This window comes from Calliphora vicina, chromosome 2 (assembly GCF_958450345.1).
Source record: "Calliphora vicina chromosome 2, idCalVici1.1, whole genome shotgun sequence".
Classification (NCBI taxonomy): Eukaryota; Metazoa; Arthropoda; class Insecta; order Diptera; family Calliphoridae; genus Calliphora; species Calliphora vicina.
In genome coordinates this window covers 9,958,692-9,977,556 of record NC_088781.1, presented here as the reverse complement: position 1 = coordinate 9,977,556, position 18,865 = coordinate 9,958,692, and the positions used below count along the sequence as shown (strand labels likewise).

At 30.1% G+C, this 18,865-nt stretch overlaps 3 protein-coding genes across 3 annotated transcripts; 2 read left to right on the top strand and 1 right to left on the bottom strand.

Moving 5' to 3' along the window:
* Window positions 1-2,982: 2,982 nt before the first annotated feature.
* Window positions 2,983-3,763, top strand: LOC135952556 (UPAR/Ly6 domain-containing protein bero-like). The gene is made up of 3 exons (XM_065502558.1): window positions 2,983-3,124; window positions 3,194-3,376; window positions 3,445-3,763. The coding sequence occupies exons 1-3, from the start codon at window positions 3,061-3,063 to the stop codon at window positions 3,672-3,674; spliced, it is 477 nt and encodes a 158-aa protein (XP_065358630.1). The 5' UTR covers window positions 2,983-3,060; the 3' UTR covers window positions 3,675-3,763.
* Window positions 3,764-7,061: 3,298 nt separating this feature from the next.
* On the bottom strand, window positions 7,062-7,766 carry LOC135952513 (uncharacterized). The gene is made up of 3 exons (XM_065502507.1): window positions 7,636-7,766; window positions 7,396-7,575; window positions 7,062-7,324 (listed from the first exon to the last, which is right to left on the bottom strand). Exons 1-3 carry the CDS (start codon window positions 7,697-7,699, stop codon window positions 7,095-7,097), a joined length of 474 nt encoding a protein of 157 aa, XP_065358579.1. The 5' UTR covers window positions 7,700-7,766; the 3' UTR covers window positions 7,062-7,094.
* Window positions 7,767-16,939: 9,173 nt separating this feature from the next.
* Window positions 16,940-17,869, top strand: LOC135952318 (uncharacterized). The gene is made up of 4 exons (XM_065502199.1): window positions 16,940-17,045; window positions 17,116-17,247; window positions 17,327-17,628; window positions 17,701-17,869. Exons 1-4 carry the CDS (start codon window positions 17,006-17,008, stop codon window positions 17,740-17,742), a joined length of 516 nt encoding a protein of 171 aa, XP_065358271.1. The 5' UTR covers window positions 16,940-17,005; the 3' UTR covers window positions 17,743-17,869.
* Window positions 17,870-18,865: the final 996 nt, after the last annotated feature.

Below are 18,865 nucleotides of genomic sequence, written 5' to 3'. Positions count from 1 at the left end.
AGAGAAGAAAAATGTACCATCTTTTAGAAGTTTTCCTTTGTTTTCTAGCAATTTCTTCATGCAAACACGTTTTTTTTTTGATCATTTTTCGTTTTTGTTTATCATTATTCATTACAAACTTTTCCACACAATTTTTGGTAAAAAATTAATTTTGTACCAGCATGCTGGAGTAATGTGTGCTTCAAGCTTAATTGCACAATCACTTCATTGCTCAATAATGATGGTGTTGTGTATGGGCCCTATAAGCAAAAGCACTAACAATTTTATCATAACGAAGCAGTAATACTTAAAAATGGAGACTATACCTGATAATTTTTTATCTTGACAACGATTTTGACGTTTATCATGATACAAATTTATCAGGTATAGACACGGGGTGATAAATTTGTACAGGGGGTAAAAATAATTGTTATAACTTATTACAGCTAAACCATTCCAGCAAAAACGTTCATTACCAAGTAATGACTTGAAATGTTTAATTCTGACACTTTACTTTTTACACAATAGCTAGATCCAAGTAATTACCATAACCACTTATAAATCTACATATCGAGCCCTTAGCGCCAAATTAACGTAAGCGACATTTTCTAATTTTTTTTTTATTGCAAAAATTACAATTTTATGGACCGACTGATGTTTTAGCGTTCTCAGAATATCGAAATTGTTAATAACTTCAAAATTATAGGGGGTAAGATTTTATCGTAAGTCAATGTTTACATTTTACAGTAAACGAATTTTAACGAAAGCTACACATAGTGATATAGACAAAAAGTAGGAAATAAATCTGTAACTTCTAAATGGTTAGATTGGTTTGAATGAAATTTCACATGCGCAAAGAAGAAGTGCTGTCGAGTTTAAGTTCTGAATGTGGACCAAGGGTCCTCAAAGTAGGACACCTCGGGTATGTTACATTTTTAAAACAATTCTATTTCTAAGTTTGTGTTCCGATTTCAAAAAAAAATAACACATATAAAATCTTTTCATCGAGCGCTACAAAAGACCTAGTCGTAGCTATCAATTACCTATTATATCTTAGGAAATATTCGCATTTGAAAATTAAATGTTCAATATTTTTACACAACCTACTCCAGTTTTTTGATAACATCGTATCCAAATATTTTCCGATTTTCTACAGTTTTTCTTCATTGGACTAACAACATATTTATGTGTCAAACAGAAAAAGAAATGTTTAAAAATAATGACTAAGTCCAAAGTTATATGCATTTGAATTTAAAAAATTTTAAAAAGCCGATTTTTCGCAAATTTTTTGGGAAAAAAGAACTGTTTTTCTTTTTAAGTTATCACAAAAAATTTCTAAGAGGATGTATAACCCCCTGTCTATACCTGATAAATTTTAATCATGATATACGTCAAAATGGTTGTCAAGATAAAAAATTATCAGTTATAGTCTCTATTTATTAGAATTATTGCTTCGTTATGACAAAATTGTTAGTGCTTTTGCTAAGACAATTTTGTCTTGACAACAAACGTCATTAATTGTTATGATAAATATTTGTCGAGTATAGACAGGGGGTAAGGAATTTATACTTTCTGAAAGCTTAGTTTTCATAAAATATTTTAAATGAAAAAAAAATTAAAAATTGTTGTTACCTATTTTTTATGTAAAATTAAACTTTAGGGCAAAAATTCTCAAATCGCATATTCGATATCAAAATATAATAACCGATTTTGGATGGCCCAATATGCTCTTAATTACTTTGTAAAGGGTTCCGATAACTCCGACCCTGGTATGGATATTGTAGCCAAAAAACAAAAAATTTTTAATTTTTGGGATTTTTCAACACTTTTTAGGAATTGCGGGATTGCTGATAATAAATTTCAAAATTCGTTTTTATTTTTCCATTTTGAATAGAAAATTTTACATAACTGTGAAATTTCGTTAAAAACTATTCATAAATAACAATTTCATTTCAATTCGAAAAATTTGTATATATGCAAAAATTCAATAAAAAACATTTTTTGTCATATTTTTCAATAAAGTATTCCATGAATTTTTAATTGTCAAAGGTTATAAATATTTTTGAAAAATAGACAAATAGCTTGAACGAAATAATATTATATCGCATCATAACATTTTTAATTCTATGTATAAATTTCAAAATAATCGAAAAAACCTTCTCCTGTAAAATTTGTGTTTTGTCGCTTACGAAAATTTGGCGCTAAGGGCTCGATATGTTGTTACCAAATTGCATTATCAATTTGAATTCTTAACATTCTTTATAAGGAGGACAACATTAACTGTGATGCAGCTTTAAAAGCTATAAGTGATCATTGTGGTTATACGACATTCTAGATTTTCCGTTAGATAATTCTAGAAGTCGTATATAAATAGCATCAGCGAGTTGCAAACGAGTCAGTATATCGAGTTGTTACAATTTTAAAACTATTTGGTGCTTTTATTTGCAACTTAAAAGAATCCGGTCTGTCTGTCTGTTTGTCTGACAGATTTCATCTATCATTATATATTCATATTATCTATATTAATGACTAAGTAATCCAGATATAGATCAATAATAGTCAAAAATCGAGGTTATCTGGTATTTTCCTTATATCTCAGCAATTTGTGGGCCGATTTTCTATAGCGGATATATTGATGTATGAATCATGTATGTTAGTTATTTGGGGAATACGGAAAGTTGATTTCAACATACAGGTGGACATGGATATATCAACTCCGCTATCTATAACGATCCAGAATATATATACTCGCAAATGAAAAATGTAGAAATATAAAACAAAATAATTTACTTGCTTGCACATTGAAATTCTCATTAATTTAAATCCAACACAGTCAAATACTAGATGTTACAAAGTTAATTTTATACATAATTCTGAAATAGATTTAATAAAAATAAGAACACGTATTTTTATCAGAATCACCGCCATTAAATGAATCATATGCTGTGGATAACGATTGCTACATAATTATAAAATGTTTACAATGAATTGTTTAGTTTGTTAAGAAATTCCAAACGTATTAAACGTTTAAGACTTTAACATTCATCCATCATCTGATCTTAAAAAGGAATAGCCAAGGAAATGCTGCTGAAATTCGAAATATTAACATTCTATATTTTGGCCTCTTTTTATTTAGCCAAATCAAGTAAAACTATTTAAAAATTGTTTGTGTGCATTTTGATTTCTGAATAACATTAATGTTTTCTTCTTCAAGATACCTTAGATACTATTTCTACGGCTACATCGTTATTTTCATCAAAAAGTATTAAATGCATTACATGCAGCAGCCTATGGGATGACGATTGTAAAAATGATACAAAGGTCAAGCACAGATCTGATTTTCAGGGAGAATGTAGATCAGATGCTACAGGTTGTGTTAAGCAGTTTGTCGAAACTAGTAAGTTTTAATTTCGAAAATTTAATAGAAATTTATAAAAATAAAATTTGTTTTTCTTTTGTCATTAGCTGGGGGAAGAAATGCCACATTTCGTGAATGTTATTATGGTAGTATATTTCCCGGTGTCACGACTTTTGGATGTGAAAAGATCGACAGAAGTGTACATTACACTAATGTGAAGTGCTATAAATGCAGGGGTGATTTGTGCAATAGCAGTAATCGTCTAAAGCATTCATCATACGACATTATGTTATTTATATTAACAGTTATGTTAATTTCTTTTATGTTAAAACTGTAACTTAAGGAATTTTCTGTTTGTTCAAATAATAATATTGATAATTCTAGAGTCTCAAATATAATTAAAAACAAGTAATATGTATGTATGTATGTATGTATGTATGTATGTATGTATGTATGTATGTATGTATGTATGTATGTATGTATGTATGTATGTATGTATGTATGTATGTATGTATATGAACTGTTTCCCTTAAAATATGTAAGAGCTGTAAATGAATCATTCATTTTTGATTTTAATTCATTATGAATTAGCTAAATTTTGAATTAATTCATTGAATTGAAAAAATTAATTGAATGAAATTTGAAACAATTCAAATGAATTAGGCAGAAATGTGTTACAATTCATTTCCAATTCATTTGAATTGAATTGATTTTGAATTAATTCAATTGAATTAGAAAAAAGAATTAGTAATTCATTTACAATTCATTTGAAGTGATTTTAAATTAATTCAATATAATTAGAAAAAAGAATTAGCAATTAAAATGAATGAATCAAAAATCAAGAGCAAATCTCTAGGGGGAATGAAAAATGTATCCTACCAAAATGAAAATATCAAGTACAAAAATTGAAAAGCCTTGTCCTGTATCCGCGGCTGATTAATGAAAACATGGTGTTTGGAGTTTGTTTCTTTGAGAAAAACTGATTTTTAATTTGAAATATGCTGAATATTCAAGAAGCAATTAATTATTTTTGACCCACGACAAACTTTTTGCTAATATTTATGTTATATTTATTTCAAAAAAATAAAACTATCTTCCACAAATAATCAAAAATCAGGAAAAATAACATTGTATGTAATGTTTGTTGTCTTTTATATAAAAAATTAGTTGAATTTCAATCAATTCAAATGAGTTGGAAATGAATTGCTAATTCTTTTTTTAAATTCATTTGAATTAATTCAAAATCAATTCAATTCAAATGAAATGGAAACGAATTGCAATTCATTTTTACCAAATTCATTTGAATTGATTAAAATTTTATTCAATTAATTTTTTTGTGTGAATGATTCGCGAATTAATTTAAAAATGAATGATTCATTTACAGCTCTGGTAAGTATGATGTGTAAATGTTCCTTCGAACAAAAATTTATGAATTTTGTGAAAAGTTGCAAGGCGAATTAATAAGGTGACAGCATAAAATCAGCTGATTCGCCGTTGTTTAATGTAGGTCATCTGTCAAACATTGTTTATGTTTACCAGGGCACACTTAGAAAGGTGACTGCGATGAAACAGCTGATTATTTTTTTTATTCAGTTTGAATTGCCAATTCACTTGTGGTTGTTGTGGCGAAAAATACAACAAACCCAAAAGCAAAAACAACAACAGGCAACTTTGACAGTTCACCTACCTTTTAACAAAAACAAAGTTCCTGTTGTTTTTGTATTGTTGTAGTGATGCAGTCACCTTTTTAAGTGTGCCCTGATGTTTACATTTTTTATTGAAAATAACAATAACAATACTTTTATTCGCCTTGATTTTGACTTTTATTCTACATTTAAAGGAAAACAAGAAGGCGTATTAACAAGGTGAGTGCATAAAATGGTGCACAAGGCGTATTTAACAAGGTGACAGCAGTGGCGAATTGAAATAAATACAGGCGAATTCACTTATTTTTTATATATAGAGTTTGACATACGGGTGTACGGGCAAATATTTTTTATATATGTAGTTTGACATTTGTGCGAGCTATTTCTATAATCAGCTGTGCTGCCGATGGCACCTTATTAAATGCACCTTGATGGTGCATAAGCTGATTCTTAATTCGCCGTGGTTTAATGTAGGTCTCAAGGTATATTAATTATAAAGTAGTGTTATCAGAACAGCTGATCGTGTAAAATAAATGTCAAACTTTTGTTTACATTTTGTAAATGTCAAACTTTGTTTTGCTGTTAAATTCGTTTATGTTTTAAAACCAATAATAATAATACACGAAATTAGTATTATTTTTAGAAACATCAAATTAAATTAAAAACAAATGCAAATTTATAAACATTTTTTGTTTAACAAAAATTCGCTTTGATGTATTTGTCAGCTGTTTTTGACATTTTTAGCTGACAGCCAATTCGCCTTCAAGTGCAGGCACAATGTCAAACTACATAAAAAAAATTTAACCAATTCGCTCGGTATTCTGAATTCGACGATGACACTACCTTGGTAGGTCTTCTGTCTAACTTTGTTTATGTTTACATTTGTTATTGTAAATTACAATGGAAATATTTTATTTTGCCTTGATTTTCACATTTCTTCTACATTTATTTTTGCATTGCACAGTGGGGCAGAATCAATATATTTTGGAAATAAATCCGGCAAATCTGGTTGAAGTTATTAAAATGGGACCTACAAATGCTCCAGGGGCAGTACAATGTTGTCCATGGGGTCCACATTTCTTTTGGGTTGGGAAAATTAGGAGATAATTAGGGAACACATCAGGGTTTCTAAAGCTGCTTTCCGTTTTTCGAGCACGGCTTTGGGATTTTATAACATTTGGCCCAAAGTTGATATTTTGATAAACAAAAATAGGTCACATTCCGAAAAGCGTAGGGGCAACATATTCGTAAAGATAAATATTAAATTGTTTTATGTTCTTAAAAAAAGTTTATTTTTAATAAAAAAAAAAGAGTTAAGTCACCTTTTCGCCCCAAAATTAGCAAAAATCAACTATTTCTGAATATTTATATAAATAAATTGAAAATCGTTTGTTTTTGGATCCCTAACTGACATTGCTCGTTTGTATGTTATTCGTAATTTAGTTGTCTAACTAACAATAAAAATCGAGTTCAAAAGTACGACCTTTATTTTTAAAAAAGCGGTCTAAAGTATGGCAAAATTTTAAAATTTAAATTTTTAAATGCCTATAACTCGGAAATTATAAGAGATAAATAGTTTTTTCAATACCTAGTCGGGAAACAAAAAGGTAACCTACTTTGAGCCCCATAGCGCCGACCCTGGAGAATTTGTAGCACATATTTTAATAACATAAACTCAAATACTCCTTGGTTACGTCCACATCAAATTTTATACCGATCGGAACAGCCGATCGCCAGACTTATTTCCAAAAAATTTTGATACTGCCCCACTGTGGATTGTTGTATTTGTTGCCGCGACGAAATTACCTTGTTAATACGCATTGACAAGATGCCTGCTGATTTTTCATTGTTATATCTGTTGCCGCGATTCACTCACATAGTTGATTTGCCTTAAAATATACCTAACAGTTCTAAAGTTATTAACAGTTTTCTTTAGGTATTTTGCTTTGAACTTTGAACCTAATTCTGGAGAACTTTAAAATATGAATGGCAATGGAAAACAGTGTAGGTAAATATTATCGAATTCAGAAGAACATGTAAAAATGATCTTTTTCCTTTTGTCTCTATTACATTCGAGAACATTATTATTTAAAAAACAAAAATTCGTTAAGTTACATTTTTAGCATTACAGAAATTAACATAACTATTAATGTAACAAACAAATTGCCGTATGTTGAATGCGAAAGACGGGTACTGCTGTTGCACAAATCACCCTTACATTTGTGGCACTCCACCACATCGTATTGCCGATTTCTGCTAATGTTTTCACAATCAAAACTGGTATATAAGGAACTTATACTACCATAATAACATTCACGAAATGTGGCCTTTTTTCCATCATCTAAAGACAAAAGACAAAATAAATTTTATTTTCTAAAAATTTCTATAACATTTTATAAAATGAAAACTTACATCTTGTGACAAGCTGTTTAACACAACCCGTGGCTGCCGATGCGCATTGCTCCACAAATTCTGATTTTTGTATGACATTTGTTTTATTTTTACAGTCATCATCCAAAAGACTGCTGCATTTATAGCATTTCAAATGTTTGGTAGTAAATAACGATGTAGCCGTCGATATATCTAAGGCATCTTGAAGAAGAAAAAAATTTAACGTAATTCAGAAATTATTTGAATGGTTTAGTGATTTACTTGATTTGGCTAAATAAAAAGAGGCCAAAATGAATAATGTTAATATTTTAATTTTGAGCAGCATTTTCTTTGTTTTGCCTTTTTAAATTCTATGACGGAAGTTGTAAACGTTTAATACGTTTGAAATATCGTAACAAACTAAACATTTTACAGAAATCTATAACTAAGTATGTAATGAATTTTACTATATTTCTGTATCAATCATTACACACAGCATGTGATTCATTTGATGGCGGTGATTCGAATAAAAATATTTCTGTTTATTTTTATTAAGTCTATTTTAGAATCTTTATATATATAATTCTTCTGTACGAGTGTTAGTAACTAAACTCCTACTTAACGGCTGGGCCGATTTCGATGAAATTTGTTGTGTGTGTTTGAGTGGGTCCCTGGATGGTTTAGATTCACAATTGATCTATATAGGAACAATGGGGAACAATTGTTATTTCAAATGTGGAGTACTATTATAACGGGAGTCTTCAAACTTTGTGTGTGCTATGGCAGAACAACGTTTGCCGGGACAGCTAGTTTTATATAAAACTTTGTAATAACTGTGTAATATCAAGTGGTTAAGTATGTTGCCTTTAAATTAATAAGAATTTCAATGTGCAAGCAAGTTTTCTTTGTTTTACAATATTTTAAAAATAATGAAAGAATATAAGCAATAAAGCACATTCACAATCATAATTTTAACTGATGAATTTGTTAGTCGTTAAAATTTCAGCATTTGTTATTGTCGAAGTCAAATGAATGAACAACGTGTCACTGTTTAGTATGGATTCTGAGCTGGAGGCATCATTGGACTACACTCCTTTGAAAATGAGGCTGGTTAAGCATCCAAGATATCGGCATGAACATAGTTATATTTGTACATAAATTTGATGATACTGATGTGGATTCGCTGATCTGATTTGGCTCCCTAGATTCGTGTGCTTTAACACCAAAGGTCTTTGCCAACTATCCCACAGTCAACAGTGAATTGAGGAAGGATATTCAATGCTTGATCAATGAAATGTAAAATTTGGACAAAAGAGTACATAGTATATGCCAGCAAAGCCATGCATGCCTTTTCCCTGACTTTGATTCAATATAAATTTTAATTTTGCGTATATTTTGGGAGATCATTTTTATACCCTTCACCTTCGTGAGAAGGGTATATATAAGTTTGTCATTCCGTTTGTAATTTCTACATTTTTCATTTCCGACCCTATAAAGTATATATATTCTGGATCCTTATAGATAGCGGACTGTTGAAATCAATTTTCTGAAGACCCCAGATATCTTCGTGAAATCTTCAATAATTCTGGCAGCCACAAATAGCTGAGATATGAGAAAAAAACCTGGACAACCTCGATTTTTGACCTATATCTGGATTACTAAGTCATTAATATAGACAATATGGATATCTAATGATAGATATTTCAAAGACCTTTGCAACGACTATATAAGACCATAGTATGTTGGACCTACAATGGGTCAAAATCGGAAAAAATATTTTTTAACACGAATTTTTTTTTCACCAAAAAAAAATATTAAAAAAAAAAATTTTTTAATTTTAAAAAAAATTTAAATTTAAAAAAAAAATTAAAATAACAATTCGAAAAAAAATTTTTATAAAAAATAAAAAAACAACTTTGGAAAACAAAATTTTCTTTGCTCCTCAAGTTAATAATAAGACATACACTACTGGAAGAACATATACAGGATGATTTCTTTTAGATATTGGCAACTAGCGCACTATTATTCGAAAACGTGATCTAGTACCTCAATATCGACTCTTGTCATGACGCAATAATGACGATTTTACTTAAGTGCTTGCGTGTAACGAGCACTCATGGTAATCTCACTAATCAATCAGGTAAGGTGAATTTTTTGTCCAATTTACAAACTAATTTATATTTAACAAGTAAGAGAGCGATATTCGGCTGTGCCGAATCTTATATACCCTTCACCAAATTATACTTAAAAATATTTTTGTTTAAACAAATTTAAATTTTTTTTTCAATTTTTTTTTAAAAAAGTTTTTTCTAATTTTTTTTTAATTTTTGTAATTTTTTTTTAAGTTTTAAAATTTTTTTTGGAAAAAGAATTTTGAATTTTGGAAGAAATTTTCTTTCAAATTTTGAAAGAATTTTGAAAGAAAAAAAATATTTTTCCCGATTTTGACCCGTTGCAGGTCCAACTTAATATACATAGTTGCAATGGACTTTGAAATATCTATCATTAGATATCAATATTGTCTATACATATGAGTTAGTAATGCAGATATAGATCAAAAATAGGCCAAAAATCGAGGTTGTCCCGGTTTTTTCCTTATATCTCAGCCATTTGTGGACCGATTTTAAATACCCACCGAGCCGGACCAATTCCCGATGTATTGATGTATGAATCATGTATGTAAGTTATTTGGGGGCTACGGAAATTTGATTTCAATATACAGACGGACAGGGATATATCGACTTCGCTATCTATAACGATCCAGAATATATGAAAAATGTACAATTGTACAAATGAAAAATGTGGAAATTACAAACGGAATGAAAAACTTATATATACCCTTGCCACTCATGGCGAAGGGTATAAAAATTGACGGAACATGCATTTAACCAAAAAAATCCCCTATTCCGCTTTTAAGATTTAATTTGTGAAGGTACTTTACTGGTGGCTGTTATTAAATATAACAAGTAAGAGTGCTATATTCGGCTGTACCGAATCTTATATACCCTTCACCATATATACGTCGCACGTTGGGTTGAATCATGGTCAAAGTGGCGCTTAATTGATTTTTTAGAATTAATATTTATTTATTAAATTTGGTACAGGGTAAAAGTAGACAAAATTCTACATCACTAATAGCTAAAATCGTTATTCTAGGTTGCATACTTTTTCTGCAATATTCTGTCAAAGTGGAAAAATTTTTCGTATTTTTAGATAAAGTAATAAAAATTGAAATTAAACACAATTAAAATAATTTTTTTTTGTTTAAAACATTTAAAAGCTAACTTTTTATGATGAAACCATGAACTTCAGATATTTGAGTATATGAATAAGAATCTTTTATTTGGATTTTTTTTTTTAAAGTATTTTTATTTTTTTTTTTCTAAATGTTCCAAATTTAGAGTATTTTTAATATTTGATGGATAATAACTAAATATGTTTGTAGTTGTTTGTTTTTAAATTATATAATAAAAAAAGTACAACATATAGGCTTTTATTTGAACAAAAAAAATGTTGCGCATTTTTGCGCGCTTTTCTTAAAATTAAGATTTTATTAAAAGACTCGTGCTGCACTGTGGCGAAAATGAAAAACTGGAAATAAATGAAAAAAAATGGAAACAAATCTGTAAATTCTAAACGTATCGTCCGATTTTAATAAAATTACCCATGGCTATAGAGGAGGTGTAGCTGAGTTTAAGTTTTGAATTTGGAGTTAAATCACTAATACGCGCCGAAGCCTCAAGGCCTCAAAGTGAGGTAACTCGGAATGGGAAAAAACACCTGTTCGGTCAAAGTGTCAAATTTGGAATCCCTCTAACTCAGAGAGTTCATGACCGATCTTGTTGAAAAATTGTGTCTAAATTACTATCCAATAGGACTATCTTTGGTGCAAATTTCGTCCCGATCGGAGGACATAAGTTTCAAAATTTTTTTCAATGGACTTGAAAATTTTTTCTTTTGTGAAAATTTTTTTTATAAAATTTTTTATTTCAAATTTTTTCTATTTTTTTTACTTAATAAGGCATAATCTTTAAAAAAAAATATATAGAAAAAATCTAACATTATTGCCTGAATTAAGCGTCACTTTGGATGCGATTCAACCCAATGTGCGTCGTTGCAAATGTCTTTGAAATATCTATCATTAGATATCCATATTGTCTATATTAATGTCTTAGTAATCCAGATATAGTTCAAAAATCGAGGTTGTCTTGGTTTTTTCCTCATATCTCAGCCATTTGTGGACCGATTTTGCTGATTTTAAATAGCAAAATTCTCGAAAGCTTGTCTGACAGAATTATTGAAGATTTGGATCCCGAAGATATCTGGGGTCTTCAGAAAACTGATTTCAACAGACAGACAGACGGACATGGCTTAATCGACTCCGCTATCTATAAGGATCCAGAATATATATACTTTATAGGGTCGGAAATGAAAAATGTAGAAATTACAAACGGAATGACAAACTTATATATACCCTTCTCACGAAGGTGAAGGGTATAAAAAGGGATTCTAAATTTAAAAAACTTGCAAAAAAGTACAATAAATATTTATGTATTCCAAACTTCATCAGTTTTTCATTTAAGATAAACGAGCCATACAAAGCCCTGTAGTCTCACTGTACACTGTATTGTCTTAACTGGGGTTCTAAATTTCCCGCGATTCAGACGTAATGACTAAATTTTTCTGTTGTGGCTGAAAAATTTTAGTTTGACTGTTTGGTTCAACCAAACAGTTATTTCGATCGTAACAGTTATTACGATCGTAAGTCAATACATGCAACAGAGAAGTAATTCCAAAGAAGTGGAATTGTGGTGATCAAAGATCAAACTATCATATTTGGTTTCAATAACGCTGTTGCCAGGTTTAAAATGTTCTAGTAATCTTATTGCTATTATATAACAGATGACGATTCAATTTGAATGTCTTGTCACAGATAATTCCGAATTATTTAACCACACCCAAAAGTTTAAGGATAAATTAATGAGTCTCAATATAAATTCACACTATTACTTGTTTTTTTTTTTTTGGTTCTGTGTATTTTATATGACCTGTATATTATGCATCAAGGGTGCTTGTGGTCGATTTGTTTCTTATGAAATACAAATCTGAAAATTTCCAATAACATTAGTAATAAACAAACAAACAAACAAAAAATAACAAATACCAGCACGTGAGGTTGGGGTCTTTTCTATCCAAGAAATTTTAAATATTAAATATAACTTTTAATATTTTCTATTAATTTATTAAATAAATGAATTTAATGATGTGAATGAATGTTGAATGTATAAGTATTTACTAAACATATGTACAATATATATATTTCATTTAAAAATACTTAAATTTTGTGACATAAAACCACAAAAGTTCTATTCTTTGTATAAATCTTTATCACGGAATTTTTTTCTTTTGTTATTTAAAACTGATTAGTGAGTAATTTGTGGTAGAATTTTGTTGCACTCTATAGTTGGTATAATAGAATTACTTATGCGTAAAATAGTTCCAACTTAATGCTTTAAAATATCATAAGATTGTACCAGCAACTTAGGCTGACTGTGGAATACAATGCCAAATGACTACGATCAACAGTTTAATATAATGGCTTCGCCAACTGATGTTGTGACTACAGTCGACTATGGTAGAATATTCAAGACAGGGGCATCGGTCTACTGCAGAGTACGGAAATAAACAAATCGAAACGTTTGCTATCGTTTTGTTTTGTTATTTTCAGTGAGTAAAACAAAAACCAAACATAAACAATGAGAATGATTGTCCCATTTTGTTTTGTATTGTTTTTGCTCATGAGCGCAAACTGTACATTAATATAAATGTACGCAGCTAGAAAAGAGTAAGAACAATATTGAAACATTCTGATAAAAAACGATTAACACACGTTTGGTAAATGATTTACTCATTATAAGGAGTGAGATCGAAAAATTCTTAACATACATATATGTTTATAAAAAAGAAACCACTAAACTTACAGCTTTAATTTTTTTTTTATTTGATTGAAATTATTATTACAATTTACAAAAAAAATTATTTTTATAGTTTTAATCACTAGTGATGAAATTTTGAACCTTTTTCGGAAACCCTTCCATTAACGTTTTTATAGTGCTTTCTGTCACTTTGCTCGAACATGTAGTCCATCTCCGTTTAAAATCTACAACACTTTTGGACACCTTTTTTGTACTCTTCAATTCTCTTTTAACAAGAGCCCAATATCTCTCCACTGGCCTTAGCTCCGGGCAGTTTGGAGGATTTGCCTCTCTTGGTACAAATACCACATTATTGTTCTTGTACCACTCAAGGGCTTGTTTGCCATAGTGACAGGATGCCAAGTCAGGCCAAAAATAAGTGGACACAATTTGAAGTCTTATGAATGGAAGCAGCCTTTTTTGTAAACATTCCTTGATGTAAATTTCGGTATTTATAGAGCCCGTTGTAACAAATGAGTGGCTTCTTTTGCCGCAACTGCATATTGCTTGCCATACCAAGAACTTTCTGGGAAATTTTGTCTGCTTTTGGGTCCTAAACTTTTCTTCAACATTCCCTCGAGCATCAGCAACATAAAATTTTTGACCTGGAAGTTGCGAAAAATCTGCCAGAACATACGTTTCGTCATCCATTATGCAGCAAGAATATTTTTTTATAAAACTTGACTTCAATTTCCGTGCTCTGTTTTTGGCCTCTAAATTTTTAGTAGCGTTCCTGTCAGGAACTTTTTGAGCCTTGTATGTTTTTAAACCTGCATTAGCTTTAACTTTTCGTACCAAATAGTCCGAGCACTGAGCTAACCGGGCTGCTTTCCTACCGGATGTGTTGGGAGCTCTTTTGAAAATGCGTTCTATTTTTTTGGCTTTAGAAACATCATGTGGACCATTCCTTCTACCTGAACCAGGTTTTCTATCAACTGACAAGTTCTCCCGGTACTGTTTAATAACATTGGAAACAGTTTGACGGCAGACCTTTGTATGCTTGGCCAACTTTTTGTAAGACCAAGTTGGGTTTTGTTGAAAATATTTAATAATTTCAGTACGCACTTTTTTCTGGTCACTCATTTTAATCAGATTAACAAAAAAATTAATATAATTGACATTACACATAATAACTGACATGTTTTTCAAAGGTAACTTGATCAAAAAAAAATTCAAATAATACTTGGGTTAAAAAATGTAATGAAAAACGTGTGTTAAGAATTTTTCGATCTCACTCCTTAATAGAAAACACAGTACAAGAAAAAAAAACAAAACGAATAAAAAATACGTTTCTCTATCTGTTTTGTACTCAAATGTACGATTGTAACGGTAAATTATAATGCAGATGAGGTAAATTATAATGCAGATGAGTTTCGTTTTCTCTCTTTGTCACTTGAAAAGTTTTTGTTTTGTTTTTGCTCATGTACAATACAATACAAAAATTTTGATTTGTTTTGTACATTTTGCAAACGTTTGCGAAATGTTTTGTTTGTTTTCATACTCTGGTCTACTGTTCAATTCAATGACTTCTGACAACTATCAATCAACAATGGATTCCGTCTGTTTAATCCAGCGACCCTGTCTTTAACAATTAAAGAAATTTAATTGTTAAATTCAGGGGCAGCGGCCAACTGTTCAATACAGCGACTTCGTTCGATCGTTCAATACAGGGCTTCAGACAACTGTTCAATAAAAATTACTTCGGCCAACAGTCAATGCAGAACTTGGGTCGACTGATCAAGATAGGAGGTTCGGTCAACTGCTCAATACAGGGACTTCGGTACACTGTTAAAACGCAGCGATTTGGTTCGGTAGTTCAATACAGGGGCTACGGTCAACTTATCAATACAGTGATTTTGTCCTTAAGTTTCCCATTATACCCATCACCAATAAAATGGTCCATCCAGCCCAGTAGACTTATTTATGATGAGATCCGCTAGAACCCTTTAAACTGTGCGAATGAATATATTTGGCAGACACATTAAGTTTACTAGCACAAGTCTTGAATGTATAGAATAGAGAGGAAAATGGAAAGATCAACATCTTTTGAATCCTCTCTTGTCTATAAACATAAAACTTGCCCACGAAAAATTTATATTTAGCATTATCCTTTATGCTTTTAACGAATGATCAAATGTTTTTAACGCCACAGGGAGTCGTAAGAACTTTAGCTCATAGGCGCTGGTCGTGTAGAGATTTTTCGCGCCTCAGCTCTTTAGCACACGAAGATCTCATCCTTTTGCGCAGCACACAGTGGTATGAGAAAAAAAAAAGAGGGAAATAAATCTGTAACTTATAAACCCTTAGCCCGATTTGAATGAAATTTCACATACGCAAAGGGGAAGTGTTGTCGAGTTTAAGTTTTGAATCTGGACCTGGTATATTCTCTGCGAGTTGTTAAGTTTTCCCTAATTAATTAGCCACGTAAAAAACATAAGGTTGACATGTTATATATCAATGGATAGAGGATTTTGTCTACTTTTCAATAATGTTTTGACTATTAAAAAATTCATGGAATACTTTTTTGAAAAATATGACAAAAAATGCTTTTTATTGAGTTTTTGCATAGATACAGATTCTTCAAATTGAAATAAAATTATTATTTATGAATATTTTTTAACGAAATTTTACACAATGGACCTGTTCCCCTAGGTATCAAAAATCATAATTTTTTTTTCATTTCAAATATTTGATGTAAAGTTAGCTTTTCAAAAAGTACAAATTCATTATACATCCTTTCAGAAATTTTTTAGATAACTTAAAAAGAATAAAAGTACTTTTTTCCCAAAAAATAGCAAAAAATCGCATTTTTTAATTTTTTTAAATTCAAATGCATGTAACTTTGGACTTAGTCATGATTTTGAAACCATCATTTTGATATATACATCTGTTGTTAATCCTATGGAGAAAATCGGGAAATATTTGGAAAAAAAACTGGAGTAGAGTGGGTAAAAATGTTGAAAATTTAATTTTCAAATGCGAATATCTCCTAACCTAAAAGAGATAATTAAGGTTTCATGTAGTGCTCGATGAGAAGATTCTGTATATATAATTTTTTTGAAATCGGAACACAAACGAAGAAATACGATAATTTTTAAAATTTACCATACCCGAGGTGCCCTACTTTGGTGACCTCTGGCCCAGCTCCTGGTGGGCTCATCAGATCCAGATTCAAAACTTAAACTCGACAACACTTCCCCTTTGCGTATGTGAAATCGGGCTTAGGGTTTAGAAGTTACAGATTTATTTCCCTCTTTTTTTTCTCATACCACTGTGCAGCATCCAAGTTTCGGCATTTCTGTTATCTATTTCTATTAATGAAACCATATTTTCGACCATTTTCGCCATATCAATGACATTGAAATGTGACGAATTTCGGAGAGCGAAAATGATCAAAGTCAACAATGGGGTAACAAAAACTCTTAGGAACGTGCTACATTTAATGGCGGAATTTAAAAATCATTATGATTTATTAAATGTGTTACAAACACAATAGTCACATAATCTAACATGTCTAGTATGTAGGGTGTACACAATTCTTATGACTACTAAGTAGTCTATTTGAAATGGTCTTCAATAAAATAGATTGTTTTTATAAATATTTTATTAGTATCATATCTATCTATCAGTTGAATTTGTAATTTTATTTGAGGCAGGCGCTTAAGCGGAATAAAAAAATGCTTAAGATATTAATCTTCATTCTAGGAGTTGCTAACGGTAACAAAGCTATTACATATATATTTCATAAAATTGGCTAATATTAATTGTAACTTTAATTCCATTTTAGCTTTAGCCCTCAAGTGTCATGATTGTAATAATTTTGACACGGCTAGTTGTTTCAGAATTGAAAATTCCAATAATACGAAACTGAAGGAATGTAAACCGAATGAAACAAGATGTGCTCTGCTTATCGAAAAAAGTATGAATAATTTTTTACGAGATCTAGTAGCTGGACAATATCATTGTTTTAATTTACTTAAAATTTCTTTATGTTAAAGCCACCGATCCTATCATTACTAGAAGGTGTGTACAACCTAGTTGGAAATGTGATAATTCCAAATACAAGTGCGCTACATGCGAAACGGATGGTTGTAATACGGGCCAAGACGTTCCCAAACCTCCAATAAATGTTAATAAAGCAGAAGTGTTTAATATAATACAGGCGAATATTTATGGTATTTCAGCCATTGCATGTTTGATAACATTGCTGTTGATTTGGTGTGTGATACGAGTACGTAACAAAAGAAAAGCAAACAAATACGAAGACGAAGATGACTATGATGAATATTATGAAAATGAGGTATGATTTGAAAGTTTTAAATACCTGTAATTAAATACATATACTATTTATTGTACGTGTAAAATGTTACAGACCAATATCGATTTGGATGAACCCAGCGATCAGAAGTCCTAAATATGTATGTAATACATAGATAATGATCGCCATATTATAATTTTTTTATATTTATGAATCTCTATCGTATATAGCTTTAAATTTTAAATATGTATAAATATTTATAAATAAAATCTTATTAAGACGATTTGTAATTATTTTATTAAAATATTTGAACTCTTTGCGGTTTAGTGGTCACTTTACTAACCACCATTTCTATAGTCTTTAAAACATAGTTTATTGGCATCTATTGACATTTTGCTAAACAATTATATATTTTTAAATCATCTTTTATGATTTTTTGCAAAACTTTACCGTCAGGGTGCTCTCGTTAGATAAATATATTAATTGGAAAATATTGTAAAAATCTTTTTTTTTAATCGAATTCAGTGTTACTTACTTTGTTGCTATTTCGTTTATTTGGTCAGAAAATTTAATCAAAAATATTAGATTTAAAAAAAGTTTATACGAAACGAAAATTTTTATCATTATTATTTTTAAAGCCAACCGCCTGGGTGGTTAGTAAACAAACCACCTCACTCCACAAACAACCTTGAAATGGGTGGTTTTTTATGTTTTGATTTATTTTTTCTTACTTATTATAATAAACTAACCTTGATTGAAGTAAAAATGCAATTGTTTTGATTTTAAACTTATACGCAAAAAAGCGTGACTGAAAGAGTTAAGTGGCTACTTCTTTATTTGGAAAAGTTTCCATTGTATTATTAACCAATGTATATAGCTTCATTTAAACAAAAAAAAACTAAATTTAATTTACAAAAAAAAAAAATCAAGTAAAAGAATCCTTTTAATTATTTACTTCATTTAATTGTTCACATTCAGAAAACTGCTCTCTACAATATGTGACTGTATTTAATTTTGCTCTGTTGAAAAGGAAAGGAAAAATTGCACTTGAAATTGAACGGAAATGCACACACAATCAACAAATTTTATACTAGGATGAGTATTGTGAGTAATTGTGTGTGTGTTTTTGAGTGTGTATTTTTGTGTGTGTGAGTCTGCAAAACAGACATATGGACGTTCATATAAAAACTAAACAACCAACATGTTGTGCAGTCAAAATTAATTGCATGCCACTCAATTGAAGTAGAAAACAACACTACCACCATTCATACTCATACTC

What these genes read in the sequence shown, in the direction of transcription:
- LOC135952556 (XM_065502558.1), top strand. Translation starts at nt 3,061, where the DNA reads ATGCTGCTGAAATTCGAAATATTAACATTCTATATTTTGGCCTCTTTT. An exon ending in TTTTTATTTAGCCAAATCAA is followed by an intron (nt 3,125 to 3,193) that starts GTAAAACTATTT and finishes TTCTTCTTCAAG; the next exon opens with ATACCTTAGATACTATTTCT. An exon ending in TAAGCAGTTTGTCGAAACTA is followed by an intron (nt 3,377 to 3,444) that starts GTAAGTTTTAAT and finishes TTTTGTCATTAG; the next exon opens with CTGGGGGAAGAAATGCCACA.
- LOC135952318 (XM_065502199.1), top strand. Translation starts at nt 17,006, where the DNA reads ATGCTTAAGATATTAATCTTCATTCTAGGAGTTGCTAACG. An exon ending in TGCTCTGCTTATCGAAAAAA is followed by an intron (nt 17,248 to 17,326) that starts GTATGAATAATT and finishes TTTATGTTAAAG; the next exon opens with CCACCGATCCTATCATTACT. An exon ending in ATGAATATTATGAAAATGAG is followed by an intron (nt 17,629 to 17,700) that starts GTATGATTTGAA and finishes AAAATGTTACAG; the next exon opens with ACCAATATCGATTTGGATGA.
- LOC135952513 (XM_065502507.1), bottom strand. Translation starts at nt 7,699, where the DNA reads ATGCTGCTCAAAATTAAAATATTAACATTATTCATTTTGGCCTCTTTT. An exon ending in TTTTTATTTAGCCAAATCAA is followed by an intron (nt 7,576 to 7,635) that starts GTAAATCACTAA and finishes TTCTTCTTCAAG; the next exon opens with ATGCCTTAGATATATCGACG. An exon ending in TAAACAGCTTGTCACAAGAT is followed by an intron (nt 7,325 to 7,395) that starts GTAAGTTTTCAT and finishes TTTTGTCTTTAG; the next exon opens with ATGATGGAAAAAAGGCCACA.